At 33.5% G+C, this 15081-nt stretch overlaps 2 protein-coding genes across 3 annotated transcripts; one reads left to right on the plus strand and one right to left on the minus strand.

Annotated features, from left to right (window-relative positions):
* Positions 1–1570: 1570 nt before the first annotated feature.
* On the plus strand, positions 1571–10849 carry LOC123915689 (small RNA 2'-O-methyltransferase-like). 2 transcript variants are annotated; one of them, XM_045966891.1, is made up of 10 exons: positions 1571–1770; positions 2873–3174; positions 4790–4879; positions 5720–6174; positions 6255–6500; positions 7082–8025; positions 8150–8301; positions 8377–8493; positions 9052–9177; positions 10098–10849. In XM_045966891.1, the coding sequence occupies exons 2-10, from the start codon at positions 2902–2904 to the stop codon at positions 10530–10532; spliced, it is 2838 nt and encodes a 945-aa protein (XP_045822847.1). In that variant the 5' UTR covers positions 1571–1770; positions 2873–2901; the 3' UTR covers positions 10533–10849. The 2 variants fall into 2 exon arrangements, with proteins under 2 accessions (XP_045822847.1, XP_045822846.1); XM_045966890.1 differs by having other exon boundaries at positions 1577–1770; positions 2878–3174.
* Positions 10850–10921: 72 nt separating this feature from the next.
* LOC123915690 (probable protein phosphatase 2C 39) lies at positions 10922–14673 on the minus strand. Its single transcript, XM_045966893.1, has 8 exons — positions 14594–14673; positions 13350–13418; positions 13126–13170; positions 12382–12540; positions 12010–12258; positions 11645–11918; positions 11391–11545; positions 10922–11213 (listed from the first exon to the last, which is right to left on the minus strand). Exons 1-8 carry the CDS (start codon positions 14597–14599, stop codon positions 11079–11081), a joined length of 1092 nt encoding a protein of 363 aa, XP_045822849.1. The 5' UTR covers positions 14600–14673; the 3' UTR covers positions 10922–11078.
* Between the last annotated feature and the right edge of the window lie 408 nt (positions 14674–15081).

Below are 15081 nucleotides of genomic sequence, written 5' to 3' on the forward strand. Positions count from 1 at the left end.
AGAACCGGACCTATGGAATTGCATCTAAGTTTTGTCCTTTTTTTTATTACTATTCTGCACCCAAATGAAATATGAACTCATAACCATGTGTTTTTATCTTCTTTATCTATTTTTTTTTAATAAAATTAACGGTTTTATTTTAGTAGTTTATTTGGACAATTTATGAATTTTCCCTTTAATAATGATCTATTGGAGATATATATATATATATTACTGTAACTAATATAATGATTTTTAGTTTTCAACGCAATTTATTTAGAAACTTTTAACTTCTACTTGGTGACTTAATCGTAAATGTATTGATTTGATTATTATTTTTTTTAACAAATTTATTGATTTGATTTTAAAACACAAGTTTTACCAATTGTCAGTTGGTTCAGTGATGATTGGCGCTGAATTTGGTAGGGACGACTGTGGTTCGATCCCCGCAATTGCGATCTGGAGGGAGCTGGAATCACTTGATGTCAGAACTGACCCCGAACCAAATTAAACTGGTGGTGAAAAAAAAAATTGTCAACTAAAAAAAATAATCAATATAGTTGATCTGATTCGTCCTTAAATATATGATTCTTTTGAGAAATTTAAATATCTTAACTAAAATTAATATTTATTATATTCTTTTTTAATTAGATTATATTATCATTTAAAAACTATAATCAAAACACAAATATATAATTCCTCCGGTCACATAGGCATTTCAAATTTTACTACATGTGTAGTGAACAAATTCCGGTGTCTTAAAAAAAATTAACATTTTAGTCACTATTATAAGCAAAAGTTAAGTAAATGCGATTTATATTGAACATATTGATTTATGCATGTTAAATTTATATTATTTTTTTATTTTTTATTTTTAAATTTAAAATATATTAAATTTTTTTTTTGTCATATTTTTCCCCGTGCTTGGCACGGGTCCGGATACTAGTTAAGAAAATGAGAGAAAAATTAGAGAGATCTAAATTCGACAAACGGCGGATTTGGATCCTCTCCTATTTTTCCATCATGATTACTAGTATCTATATATATTGTGCACTTTTTAATTATTGATATAAGTAGAATATCAAGCCACTAAACAATTAAAAAAAATAAATGTGTCCAAAGGGTTTTAAGTTTAACATTTCTAACAATTAAATCTTAAATTTTTAAGTAATTTTCTAACTTAATGCCCTGTTACTCTTTCGGTTAATCTCCTCCAACATACTGCTATGCACTTTTTAGCAAGATATCCACTATGGTGGAAGTCAATATTAACGACCACAATGAAACAAGATATCAGAAAGGGTAACTGTTGTAACAAGAGAATAACTTAAAAGGTGATAATGTAATAAATTAAAAAATTAAAGGACTTATTTATTTCCTAAAAAACCTTAAATGCAGAACTTAAAAAAACTAATTTTTTGGTCAAGTAGTTTAGTGACTAAAAAATTTAGCTTAAAGGTGAATAAGTGAAGTGTCCCAGTTTGAACCCAGACTCTTGCGCATATAGTACAATATCTCTACCAACTGAGCTAAGTTTACGTTAGGAAAACCAATTTGTTACCTATAAAAAAAAAAACAAACCTTAACTTGCAAGTTAGCATACGATTACCGCATGATTCGGTTACGGAATCCACCGAGACACTTTTTGCAGTGAGTCAGAATGAGCCAAAAACCTTTCCCTCTTCGTCTTCACTTTTTCCCTCCACACTTCATTTCACTCTTCTAATTCATTCATTCTTCTTTCAAAACCTAATTTCCTACACATTCTTCAATTCAACAACGAACCTCAAGGTACTACTACATTCTCTTCTCATTTTCCATTTCCTTTTCAAATTTAATCATTTTTCTAACTGCTTTTACACAATTTTGATTCTCGCCTTTTCCCTTTTCCACACTCGCTTTATTCTCTCGCTTCGATTTTCACTCGTATTGTTCTTTCATGATGCGTATTTTATTCTATCAAAATCAACATCATTATTCATTACAAGAGATTGAAGATTAACACGCACGCAGTTTTATGCATTATTATGCTACTAAAAATTATTATTTGTTTTTTGTTTAACATTTTTGTGTTTTTAGGGTTTAAGTGTTTTCTTTTTTCCGTTTTTATTATATTATTATGTATTTACATGATTTCTTGAAATATTAGTATGGATTCACAAATAAGTTGTACTTTTTTCCCATTCTAATCATTGAGTGAGCATTTTGTTTTTGAAATGCTGATTTAAAGATAAATTAGGTTTCTGTTTAGTTAATTCTGCTTATCCTTAAAAATTATGGATGACTAATCTAAGTTCATTCCTAGATTTTATGCTAGTTATTGCCTCTGCACTGTAGTCAGTAGTGTGATATAGTGGCAGACCGGAGTGGCCGGTGGCTGGTACTGGAAATGTGTGGCGCTGTCGAGTAGTTTGCAGCGTTGCATTTTAGGGATAAACGTTATATTGGGGATATTTTAGTTATTTTCTTCTAAACATATTTTTTTTTTAGCTTTTTTGGGGGTTTGCTTTCGTGATTTCACTGATTTGCTTAAGCCCTATTAATTTTTTTCGTTAATTTTGGAAGTTATAGTAATTTTTCAACATTTATTTGATTATTTAATTTGCATTAAAATTCAGAACGATAGCTATCTGACATTGATACCTATGGTTATTGCTTAGAGGTAAATTTCCCAATTAGTCACCCTTGTAATTAGTTGCCGACTTGCCGACTAGTGTGTATTAAGGGAGTACATAAACTCCAGCTCACAAGAGCTTATTGTACCCTAGAATTTTTTAGATTCAGTTAGTTTCATTCTTTCTCTATTCTCACAAAATCCTTGAGATTCTCATAATTCTAACAGTTGCAGATAGATAGTTTTTGCTGATATATTGTTTTACGGTTGATTTTCAAGAATAGGCTGGAGATGTTCTGAGCTTTCTCATGGAAACGAAAGAACAACGTGTGGTTGCACCTAAAAAGCCAACCCTTACACCTAAGGCTATAATACATCAAAAGTTTGGCAAAAATGCTTACTACGTGGTTGAGGAAGTGAAACAGGTCTGTCAAACTGGATGTCCAGGGTTAAGCATTCCTCAGACTGGACCCTGTCTTTACCGCTGCACATTGCAGCTTCCAGAACTTACAGTTGTGTCGGAGACCTTTAAGAAAAAGAAGGATGCAGAGCAATCTGCAGCAGAGATGGCTATAGAGAAGGTATTACTCTCTTTCAACCAGTATGCAAATTATTGATAATAATGAATAACTCCACTTTTCTTGTACTCAATTATCCTTTCAATTAGATCTTTCTTTACTTGCCATGATCGGCAGCTCAAAATTTCTTCTCTCATAATTATTTTGAATATAGCTAGAACCTCTTCCCACTTACCTGTTGATTTCCTTATTCATTCAATTTCAAACAAGTTCTTTATAGTTACCAAGGGGTAGAACTGATAAATTACTCACTCTGTTACATTTAGTTATCGATGATTATTTGTAATTTTAGTCCTGCTTTAAAGATGATAATGGCTTAAGTGGTAAGTTAAGTTTGATTTCTTGCATTTGGAGATGTGAAAGCCAAACACACACACACACACACACACACACACATATATATATATATATATATATATATATATATATATATATATATATATATATATATATATATATATATATATATATATATATATATATATATATATATGTTAGTTTTAATTTGTTGAGTCTTTTAAGTAATACAGTCAGATATTTACATAACTTAAAATTATATTTACGTTCATTTCCTCTCTATCCTCCATATTGTCCTCATTCTGCCCATCAAACGATTGTCAAATTTGATCAGATGGGCTCATTTGAAAATGGAAGTTTTTTCACTGGAATATCAAGCCCTTAAAATTTTCCGTGGCTTTATTTTTTTGGGGTCATTGTCTTGTATTAGAGGCTTTTATAATGTGGATCTTTTCCTATTGACGATTCTGCAGATACAATTTATTCAATATGCATGCTTCCTATTTGTGCATATTATTACTACCACTACCACTACCACTACCACTACCACTACCACTACCACTACCACTACCACTACTACTACTACTACCACTACTACTACTACTACTACTACTACTACTAGGAAAATAAATAGCAGAATCATGGATAGGGAACTGTGCCAGTAACCTACCTAATCTTATTGTAGAAATTTTCAGGATCAATGATTGGACCATGCAAACTAAAAATGCTTTTTCTTGGATAAAGGAAGAGATTACTCGATCCATTTCCGTATTGCTCATGATATATATAATAACTCGAGCCCCCATTTCAAATGCATATCCCGTTTTTGCGCAACAAGGTTATGAAAATCCGCGAGAAGCTACCGGCCGGATTGTATACCACTACTACCACGACTACCACCACTACTACCACTACTACCACTACTACTACTACTACTACTACTACTACTACTACTACTACCACTACTACCACTACTACCACTACTACCACTACCACTACCACTACTACTACTACTACTACTACTACGTAAAAACTGACTTTGTACCGTATTATATCTTCTATTTACTACTACTACTACTACTACTACTACTACTACTAGTCTACTACTACTACTACTACCACTACTACCACTACTACCACTACTACCACTACCACTACTACTACTACTACTACTACTACTACTACCACTACTACTACTACTACTACGTAAAAACTGACTTTGTACTGTATTATATCTTCTATTTAAAGTGTTTACCTTTCTTGAGAGGATTATGACATTTTAACTTTCACAATGTTACAACTATGAATTACTCTCCTGCAGCTTGGTATCATTCCAGAGACCACCGATCTTACTCCTCAGGAAGCACAGGAAAGTTTAGTTGCTCGAATCGCCTATCTGTTTTCAGAAAAGGTAGGTAATTTTTTCTGTGTATTGAGTGATGGCTGTTTTCAGTTATGAGAATAAAGTATTAAGATCACTAAAATCCCTTTTGTGTAATAAGAGGTATTTGGAAGAACTTATTTGAGCTTATCTTGTTACATAAAGCGCCTATGCAAGTTTAATGAATAACGTATAGAAATAGTTTATGATAGTTAGCTTATAAGCACTTATCTTGTGTTTTTGACTTATATGATAAACGCATTCTATTGTTGTAACAGGTTATAATACAAGCTCTTATACGATAAACTCCTATTAAGTAGTGGTAGTGCTTAATTAAGCTGTTTTACAAACTCATCCTACATCATTTTGTTCTTGTTTAGTTGGATGATCAAAAGATCCTTCAGATTTCGCAATCTGTTTCACCTGGTCATCCTTGTAATATTTTCCCCTAATTGCTAGATTGGTCTGTATAGCCTGTTCATGGTTGAGCTGGTAATTAAGACATTTGGCAATGAAGTTTGAGAGCAGTTTCCTCACTGATGTTGTGTACTATTTAGTCTGTAGTCCTTTACAAGTTATTGAATATCAATGTTTGTTGTAGTGAACATTAAGGATACAGTACTAGAAATTACTATATTCTTTTAGAACTGGTCTGATCTCTGAAAGTTGTTGGACAGGATGAAAAGATCTAGTTCTATGATCCAAAGATATAACTTAACAATTACCCTTGCTGGTCATCACATTGAAAAATTAGTCAATAGGAAGTATTATTTTTTTTGGACTCTATTATGTTCCACTATTACATTTGACTGTCGGTGAATTTAAATTCAGCCTGATACCATTTTCCTTTGCCATTCAACACTTTTACAGTTTCTTATATCTGACCATCCACTCAGCGGTCACATTCGAGCTACTTTGAGGAGGAAAGGCGATCATTGTGGATCAATTCCTATTTCTGTCATTTCTGTCTGTGATCCAAAGATTTTTAGTTTGTGTAAGTGTATTAATCCTGAGGTGGAGTCAAATCCATTTTTGGTCCTTCCATATGTAGTAAGGGCCACTACAATGTTACATGAGTTTCTTGCTATCTCTGAACAACATAGCTGGATTAGAAAGCTGAATCCATATCCACAAGATATTATTGAGTCATTAATGGAAGAAGGTGGTTCACAAGAATGCATTCGGGTTGAGGCTATACGCATTCCTAGTTCAATGGAAAAACATGTTGAAGCTGTGACTCTCTGTATGTCTTTAAGAGAGTACTACCTTGATATCATTGCAAATGAACTTGGTTTAGAAGATGATGCCAATGTTCTGATTTCAAGGTATAGTGGATTTACAAAGAATTTTCTTAAACTAGATAATTGCTCTCTTAACTTATATGTGATCTTTGTGGCTTCAATAGGAATATAGGTAAGGCTTCTTCCGAGACGAGACTGTTCTTTGCTGCTCCACAGTCATATCTACTGGATCAGTCTTTTATATCGGGAAATGGAAAAGAAACCGTTCATTTTGAGGGATCTCTAAATGTAAGGGCAAGATACTTGTCTGGGCAAGATATAGTTGGTGATGCAATATTAGCATGCATCGGATACACACGGAAATCTAGAGATCTTTTCTATGAGGATGTAACGGTTCGGTTATATTTCAGGTCTCTTTAAATTCAAATGTTTATTGACATTTTAATAGTACAATTGTCAACCTTATATTATATTCTTGGCTAAACTTATACTTGATGAAAAGTTGTTATTGTGTCATGCACTTTTGCTTTACTATGCTGGCCAACAGAAGTAATTTTTTTTGGGTAGACCAACCTGAAAATCTTTGCTGGTTTTGATAATTGTGAGTAGATTTCCTATTTACTCGTCATAATTTTAAAACTATCTAATAAATAATTCCTCCAGGTTTTTATTAGGCATCCCACCGTTGCTTAGGTTAGGAAAGATAAAGGGACCTTTCTGATGTTGCTGCAAGCTGAATGTCCATAATAAAAATAGAAAACTTTTATTATTTAAGTAGGAACTTTTTCTGATCTTCCAACTTTTGTTTCTCATTTGCACGTTGCTTTCGTGGAGTGATGTATGCTAATTTTGTCCCATGCATTTTTGCATCCGTTGAATTTTTTTAGATGAACATTTGTCTTTTTTATTGGTTAGAAGTATTTGTCAGATTCTGTTTGTGTAAAATTACTCAACTTTGTATCATTTAGTGATTGCTAGGTTTTCTATGCAGGATGCTTCTAGGGAAAACTCCAGGGGGAATTTACAAATTATCCAGAGAGGCACTACTCACAGCTGAGTTGCCTTCAAGATTTACGACAAGAGTTAACTGGAGGGGTTCCCTTCCCAGGGATATACTTTGTATGTTTTGTCGCCAGCATCGCCTGTCTGAACCTCTCTTTTCCATTATAAGTCATCCTCTCAAAATACCAACTGAATCATCAGAATCATGTTTTAAGGCTGCAGACTCGGGAAATGATATGATTGAATGTGCCAATGGGGCCTCTGTAAATGGAAGTCCAAATCTATCAGATTCAGAGATGTTTAAATGTGAAATGAAGTTGCTTTCTAAGTGCGGGGATGTAATACTTTTGTGTTCCCCCAAGGATTGCTATAAGAAGCAGAATGATGCTATTCAGAATGCCTCATTGAAACTTCTATCATGGCTGAACAAGTATTTTAATAGTGTAACTACTCCTTTTGACCAGCTTTATGAGACTGCAGGCAACTTCAGTATCCACATTTCTTCCAAAAATCTTTTCAGAGAGATTTTAGCTGGTCAATCCATTCAGAATTGCCAGATTTATGCAATGCAGTGTAATAAATCACTTGAGCCAATGTGTGAAAATTCATCACTAGACATGTTAGTAAATGGGGTTTACAACTTAAAGATTGAAGGTCCAGACTCTGGTATCTGTCCAGCCAATGGATCTTTACCTTGTATTAGTTATTCAGTATCTTTGGTTGTGGAGAATGAAAATATGAAAGAAGTTATTGAAGTTTGTAATGAGTTTGAGTTTGAGATCGGGGTTGGTGCTGTGATTTCCTACGTTGAGGAGGTTGTGATGCAGATGTCTGTTGGCCAGGACGCTTATTTCAACACGAACTTGCTCACTTCTGATTTGATTTTTGCTTCCGCTGGTGATTCAGCCAAAATTTTGTCCTTGTTATCTTCTAGTGAGTTGCTTTCTCCTGTTGCCCTCTCCCCAAACACACACTCATCTACGTGGTTTAGCAAGTGGCTAAATTGCTGATTCTAACTTGCAAATTGTGTCAATGGTTTTATATTCTTATTTTTCAGAGGCCTGCTGTGTGGAGTATGAAATAAGTTTGACCAAAGTTGCAGAACCTCCAGAGGAAAGAATGGAGCAGGCTCTTTTTAGCCCTCCACTTTCAAAGCAACGAGTGGAATTTGCGGTGCAACACATTTTAGAATCCCGTGCTACTAATTTGGTATGCTAAACTTTCTCAACTTCTCTTTTCTTTTGTTAGTCTGAGTTGTGAATTTGAGGTTCTCTTTCATCACAGCTTGATTTTGGATGTGGATCTGGAAGCTTGTTGGAATCATTGCTAAATTACTCAACTTCTCTGGAGAAAATTGCTGGTGTTGATATTTCTCAGAAGGGTCTTACACGTGCTGCAAAGGTTTGCATTTAATTTTTTTAAGTGGAGTACTTCGGGTTTATGCTTAGATGTTCAAGAAAAAATGTCCCAATTACTTAATGACTTCCCTAACTCATTCCTAACTACCCCATTGCGTAATGACTTCCCTAACTCATTCCTAACTTCATATCCTAACAAACTCATCTTTATCCTTATCCTATATCCTAACAATGATGGTGCCCATAACTTTTGAAAATAGAAAAGTAATTGGTCATACCACTATTTTATCATTATTATGTTGAATACCATTTCTGTGCCTTCTTTAACTGATGAAAGTATTTTAATAGTGGAGACGGAGTAGATGTCTTTGATTTGATATTTACTAACTTGAATTCTGCTCAGTGTGGAAATATTGCTTATGTAATGAATTAAAGATTATGTTGGATGTGTAGTAATGTAGTTGATGGAGCCAGCCTTTTGATCTTGGAGGTCTTAGTCTTATAGGACATACTAGTTCTTTGCATTGGAAACTGAAATCATGATTTCGTTGTGAAATTTCTGTCTGTAAGCTGCTTGATTTTGTGTGCATAAATTGTGCAGGTGCTAAATTTAAAATTAGATGCCGGTGTGACAAGTAAACACACAAAGTCACTTATTCTTTATGAAGGTTCAATTACAAATTTTGATTCCAGGTTGCATGGGTTTGATATTGGTACTTGTTTAGAGGTATTTCTTAATCCATTTTATATTTCTATCATTGATGACTTCAATTTGGATATGATGTGTCCTAAATCAATATACTTCATTCCTTGTATTAAATCATCGATAATGTGTGATTTGTTTAGTGCTGAATTTATAATGTTTACTATCTGATAATTAAGTTCACTGTGTCGGATGACTTCATATTAGGATGTTTGAATGCTTGCTTAATTATATAAATTGAAAGACGGAATGGAATTATCTTCAGGTAAGATAGGGAAGTATAAGAGTTTGAATGTGGAAGAGTAGAATTTTCAATTAAGAGATCTGTGACTTTTAAAATTTTCAATTTAGCTCTTCCGTTGGATAGAACTGGCTGGCGGGCAAGATGAATATTTTTGTTGATATCCGATACAGTAATCATATCGCTCAGTGCAAGGACCATAGTCTCTCGTCAGTAATATTCTCGTGGAATCAGATCAACAGATCCACATGCATGCACATAATATGAATATGTTACAATATGAATCAACAATTATTTTATCTAACACCTGATATGATTTCCTTTTCCTTTACCCTCTAAAATGAGATATCACTTTAGAGGAGAAAAATTTCATGCTGGGAAGCATTCATTTAAAAACATCCTAGTTTTAGCATTCATTTAAATCCCATGCTGCCGATGTGGCTTTGTTTTTTAGCCCGTGAACAAGCACTTCTACATTCTTTTCACTTGGAACACTATATGAATACCTCTGCATCAATTTGCTGGAATATACTTCATACTAGCCATTGGAATTGATTGCATATCATGCAACCACTGTCATGTTCTCGAGGTGACACAATATTTTGCAAATGCACGATGTTTAAACCCATAAATCTGCATCTGTGTAGAAACTCTGATTATCATGGAACTGAATCAACCGATATAAATTGCTGATACAATGCAGGTGATTGAACATATGGAAGAAGATCAAGCTCGTCTCTTTGGGGATGTGGCATTAAGTGTTTTTTGCCCGAAGATTCTCATTGTTTCTACACCAAATTTTGAATACAATGTAGTGCTACAGAAGTCAAGTCCTCCTACCCAAGACCAAGAAGAATCAGATGATCAAAACCTCTTACAGTCATGCAAGTTTCGCAATAATGACCACAAATTTGAGTGGACCAGAGAACAGTTCATACAGTGGGCATCTGAGTTGGCTGCACGACACAATTACAGTGTGGAGTTCAGTGGGGTTGGTGGTTCTGCTGATGTCGAACCAGGTTTTGCTTCACAGATTGCTGTGTTTAAAAGGGAATGGAGTCATGAAGATAATGTCAAGAAGGATACTGATATAGACAACCATTATAATGTAATATGGGAGTGGAATAGCAACAAATAACTTTCTTTTTTTTTCCTTTAGGAAGCTTATGGGACATGTACAGTTCTGACTTCTGATTGCTGGGCTTGCAAGAATACAAGCAAAATAGAATGGATGCTAGGAGTTAAGGGAAGTAAGTATTGATAGGTTTAGTTTAAGTAAAGGCATGGATTTGATTAGATCATGTTTTGTGACTTTTGATCTGTGACCATTCATAGAGTCTGAAATTGATTGCTAGGACAAATGTAATGAGATATTTTAAGGTGCTGGATGCTAAAAATGTTAGGGTCTTCCTTTGGGGTCCCATGAAGTTTAGTTTATAGTTGATGACCCTAAAACCAATTGCATTATGAATTTATACTCAGATCAGATTGTGAAAATAGGATGATATACATGAGATTTTATTGACCTAAATGTGAACCTTAAAATCAAATCACTGCAGCATATAATATTCAAAAACCATTCAACTAAGGTGAATATTCAGAACGTAGTTTTGAATGCAAATATTTAAAATTCCATTATACAGTAAACAAAGACAAATATGCATAAAATGTAGGAGCACATAAGCTAGAACATAACAACTATGCATGAAATATCATCATAGCTTCCCTTGTATTTTGCTTCTGTCACTAACTTTTTTGCTGCTTTTTGAGCATCATCAACATCCTTGATACAATCACAAGCCTCTTGATTTGTCATCACCTGCAATGGTGAACCGTGAACACTATTTTTGTTAATAATCACGTAACACAGTTCATTTTGAACAGTTCCAAACACTTCTGCAATAAGGTAACAACTGATTAAAGATATTCAAATTATTCCTCTTTCAAAATTTATAGTCATTAATTAGTTTTAGTATAAATGACGGTATCCTCGTACCTTCCAAAGACCGTCACTTGCCAAAATGATGAATTCAGTGTCCTCATCCATCTTCTTAATCATCACATCTGGTTCTGCAGTGATGTGCTCCTTCAGTTTTCCATCTCCAAATGCTCGTGTCATTGCTAACTGGTCATCCACTCTTGGAACATCCCCTAACAAAATGAAACAAAAAAATGACACATCGAGTTTTATGTATGAACAAAAAATCTATTTTATATATATATATTTTGTTGAGTTTATTTCATCATTACCGGGCCTCTTAATGACAAAACCTCCTCTGCTCTCAACCAGATCCTTTTCCTTCTCCGGTTCGTGATCCACGGTAAGTTGTTTTGCGAGACCATTTTTACACGATATTGCTCGAGAATCACCAACATTGATTACCAGTAACTTTACACCATTAATTAGTATTGCTGCCACAGCCGTTGATCCTCCGCGTGAATCAGCTATGTTTTCTAGAATCTCATCATCCGTAGCTTTACATGCTTTCTTAACAGCTTGCACTGGATTTTCCCAGAAATCGGGCTATTCATGCAGGATTAATAAGAAATCAAATGGTAGTGAGAATAATATAGTGTAAACTAAAATATAATATACCAATTATTAAAGTATGTACCTCACTAAGTATATTTTCAAATAGATGGCTTTGCAAATATTTTGCAACATCACGACCTGCGTGTCCATCGAATATTGCGTAGAGTCCTAAGTCGTAACCATTGAGCTTCATGTGTTTAGCAAAAACATAGTCCTCCATTCCATGGATCATCTCTCCTTCCATTAAGTGACATCCATGGCTGAAATGTCGAGTAGAAGTTTTATTTTCTTCATCTGTATCTTTCATGAACAGACCTTTGTGAATTCCATCCTTTAAGAAGAATAGAAAAGATTATCATCAAAAGTATTTTGTAAGTGTCAAGTATTCCTAAATGTATATAAGAATGTATATAAGATAAAATTTGCGACGATCGAAATACTGAAAGATGTGTACCTCTGTAACCGTAGTAGGACCGTCGTCTCCTAGTAAGTACTCTCCTTCCTCTTGTTGATCATCATCTCCAGCTTTTTCTTCAGTGTTGTTGTCATCGGCGTCGTTGTTATCCTCATCCTCATTGTATTTTTTTTCTCTAGTGAGGATATCTTCTGCCTGCTGTTAATGCAAAGCAAGAATTTGCAGGCTATGATAACGAGAAAGATGCTCTACTAAGGAAATTTCTTTGATTATATCAATTTGACAATTCTAAAGGTAAATCAATTGCATGTTCATATTTGCAAATTCTATCTCTATTTTCCATTTGTATATATCAAACTTTGATTGCAATGTGATGATAATGCACAAAACAAGAGTGACATCGTTGGGCCGTGAGGGGGAGTCTCACTGAGTTGGGTCGATACATTGGGCATGAGCAACAAAAACTTCTCAACCCACCACAACATTTCTCCCCTACCCCAAAAAATTCGGAAAACGTTTTCCGAATTTTTTATAGTGTAAATTTTACACTAGAAAAACACTTCGAAACGTATTTTCCGAATTTTTTTGCATGCTAGCAGGGTAGGGGAGAAATGTTGTGGTGGGTTGAGAAGTTTTCTTGAGCAACACACAAGTGATTTTGACACTACACTTGCACCTAAAACCTTCATTTGGGTTCTGTCACTTATATGTTGTTCAATATCAATTCTTCTAGGACTTAACTCACACTTAATATATATCAACATAATATAGATAGAGACTAACCTTTTGTTCAAGAGTGTCTACAAAGCTTCCCTTCCTTGTTGTCTTCTAATATAACATGGAGTAATGTTAGATCATTGATTCATATAAGCTTGTGGTATAAATAGAAGAGGCACATCCTAATTTTTGTGATGATCATATTAACATATAGAGTAAAGAAATGCTGGCAAAAAGTTATAAAGGATACATAAAGGTTGCACACACACACACACACACATCATATATACCTTAAACACAGCATGATTCCCATCAGCAGCAATCAAGGTAGACTTTCTTTTATGCAAGTTAGAATGAGCCTGGTCCAGACACAACAAAATCATGTGTCATGATACTGCTTAAATATGTAGCAGATATTATTGAACAAATTTTTCATAGTGTTGTACATAACAAACATGTACATGTGATTATGGCTTAACTGCATGCATGGCTTATATTTATTTTAGATTTTAATTTGGTCTCTTACATTTAAAATATTTTTAAATTATTTCTTTACGTCACTAAGGTTACAATAACTTAATCCTTATTTTTATTTAAATTGTCAATGTAATGGACGGTTTAAGAGGATGCCACATAAAAAATTAACTCAAAGTTTGATAAGAAATTTTTACCAAAGAAAAGGTAAACTATTAGACTATTAGTATACAAGATTGCCTGTGACTCTTGAATTAAAAATAGTGCCGGGACATTTCTCCAAATTTTTATGTTTTTAAAAATGAGCATATAACATAAAGTTCCCTTAATACATTTGATAAGTAAAACACAAGCTTTGTCTAATATGAACAAGTGCATCATGTCTTTCATGGTGCACAAGTTCATGATATAATTATAACCGATACGAAATTTACAAAATTCACCGTTGGATTGATAGTTTATATCATATAGATCATTCATATCAAATTTTAAAGAAATTGAAAATCATATGATATGTCATTGAGATCCATCAAAATTAACGGTATTTAATAAAAACGCATAAACCGTTAATCTTGATGGGTCTCAATGACATATCATATGATTTCCAATTTCTTTAAAAATTGACATGGATGATCTATATGATATAAACTATCGATCCAACGGTGGATTTTGTAAAATTCGTATTCGTTATAATGATATCATGAACTTGTGCACCATGAAAGACATGATGCACTTGTGCATGTTAGAATTGGCCGTAAAACACATATATATAGTCTCTATAAAATTCACAATTTTTTAAGTTTAGTGCCTAAATAAATTTTCTAATTTTAATCCTATTTTATTTTTGGTAACTAAATATAGGAACTAATAAAGCCACTAATTTTTTTTTTAAAGACAAAACTCAAAATGATGATTAAAATTGGACAAAACTTAAAAAGTTGAGACTTATATTTAAACGTATAATATATAAACACTTTAAATTTTCAAGCAAAATGGTGACAAAATCCATAATGGGGTGTGACGCAAATATATTGTAACCTCTTGGATGAAATAAGCATACCTTCATGATATTTATTTGATGGGTGATTTTCTTGTACAAACAAAAGGTATTGAGTGTTGAGAGTTGAGAAGAGAAGGAAAAAGCATACTAGTAGTTTATAAAATGAAACAATATAAATATTTTAACAATAAAAAAAAAAAAAAAAAAGATATGTGCAACAGTGCAAGTGTCGAGTATGTAAGGAATTATAACTCTATGCTGGGAAAGAAAAGACACGTGGTTATAGAATGTGTAGGGCAGTGTCTTCCACCGTTTGCAAACTCACAAGTCACAACACCAAGTATCAATTTCAAATATGGAATATATATATTGTGTCAAAAAAAAATATGGAATATATACTTCTCTTGGGATTGGGACAATGAATCACATTACTCTATCGTCATAGACTTTTGCTGCAAATTAATTAGTAAAATTATAAACTTACATTAATATATTAATTAATAGTGATAAATCCAGGATAGTTAACGGATAGTAAGGTCCTTTAAGCA

Source organism: Trifolium pratense, linkage group LG3 (genome assembly GCF_020283565.1).
Source record: "Trifolium pratense cultivar HEN17-A07 linkage group LG3, ARS_RC_1.1, whole genome shotgun sequence".
In the NCBI taxonomy this organism is placed as follows: domain Eukaryota; kingdom Viridiplantae; phylum Streptophyta; class Magnoliopsida; order Fabales; family Fabaceae; genus Trifolium; species Trifolium pratense.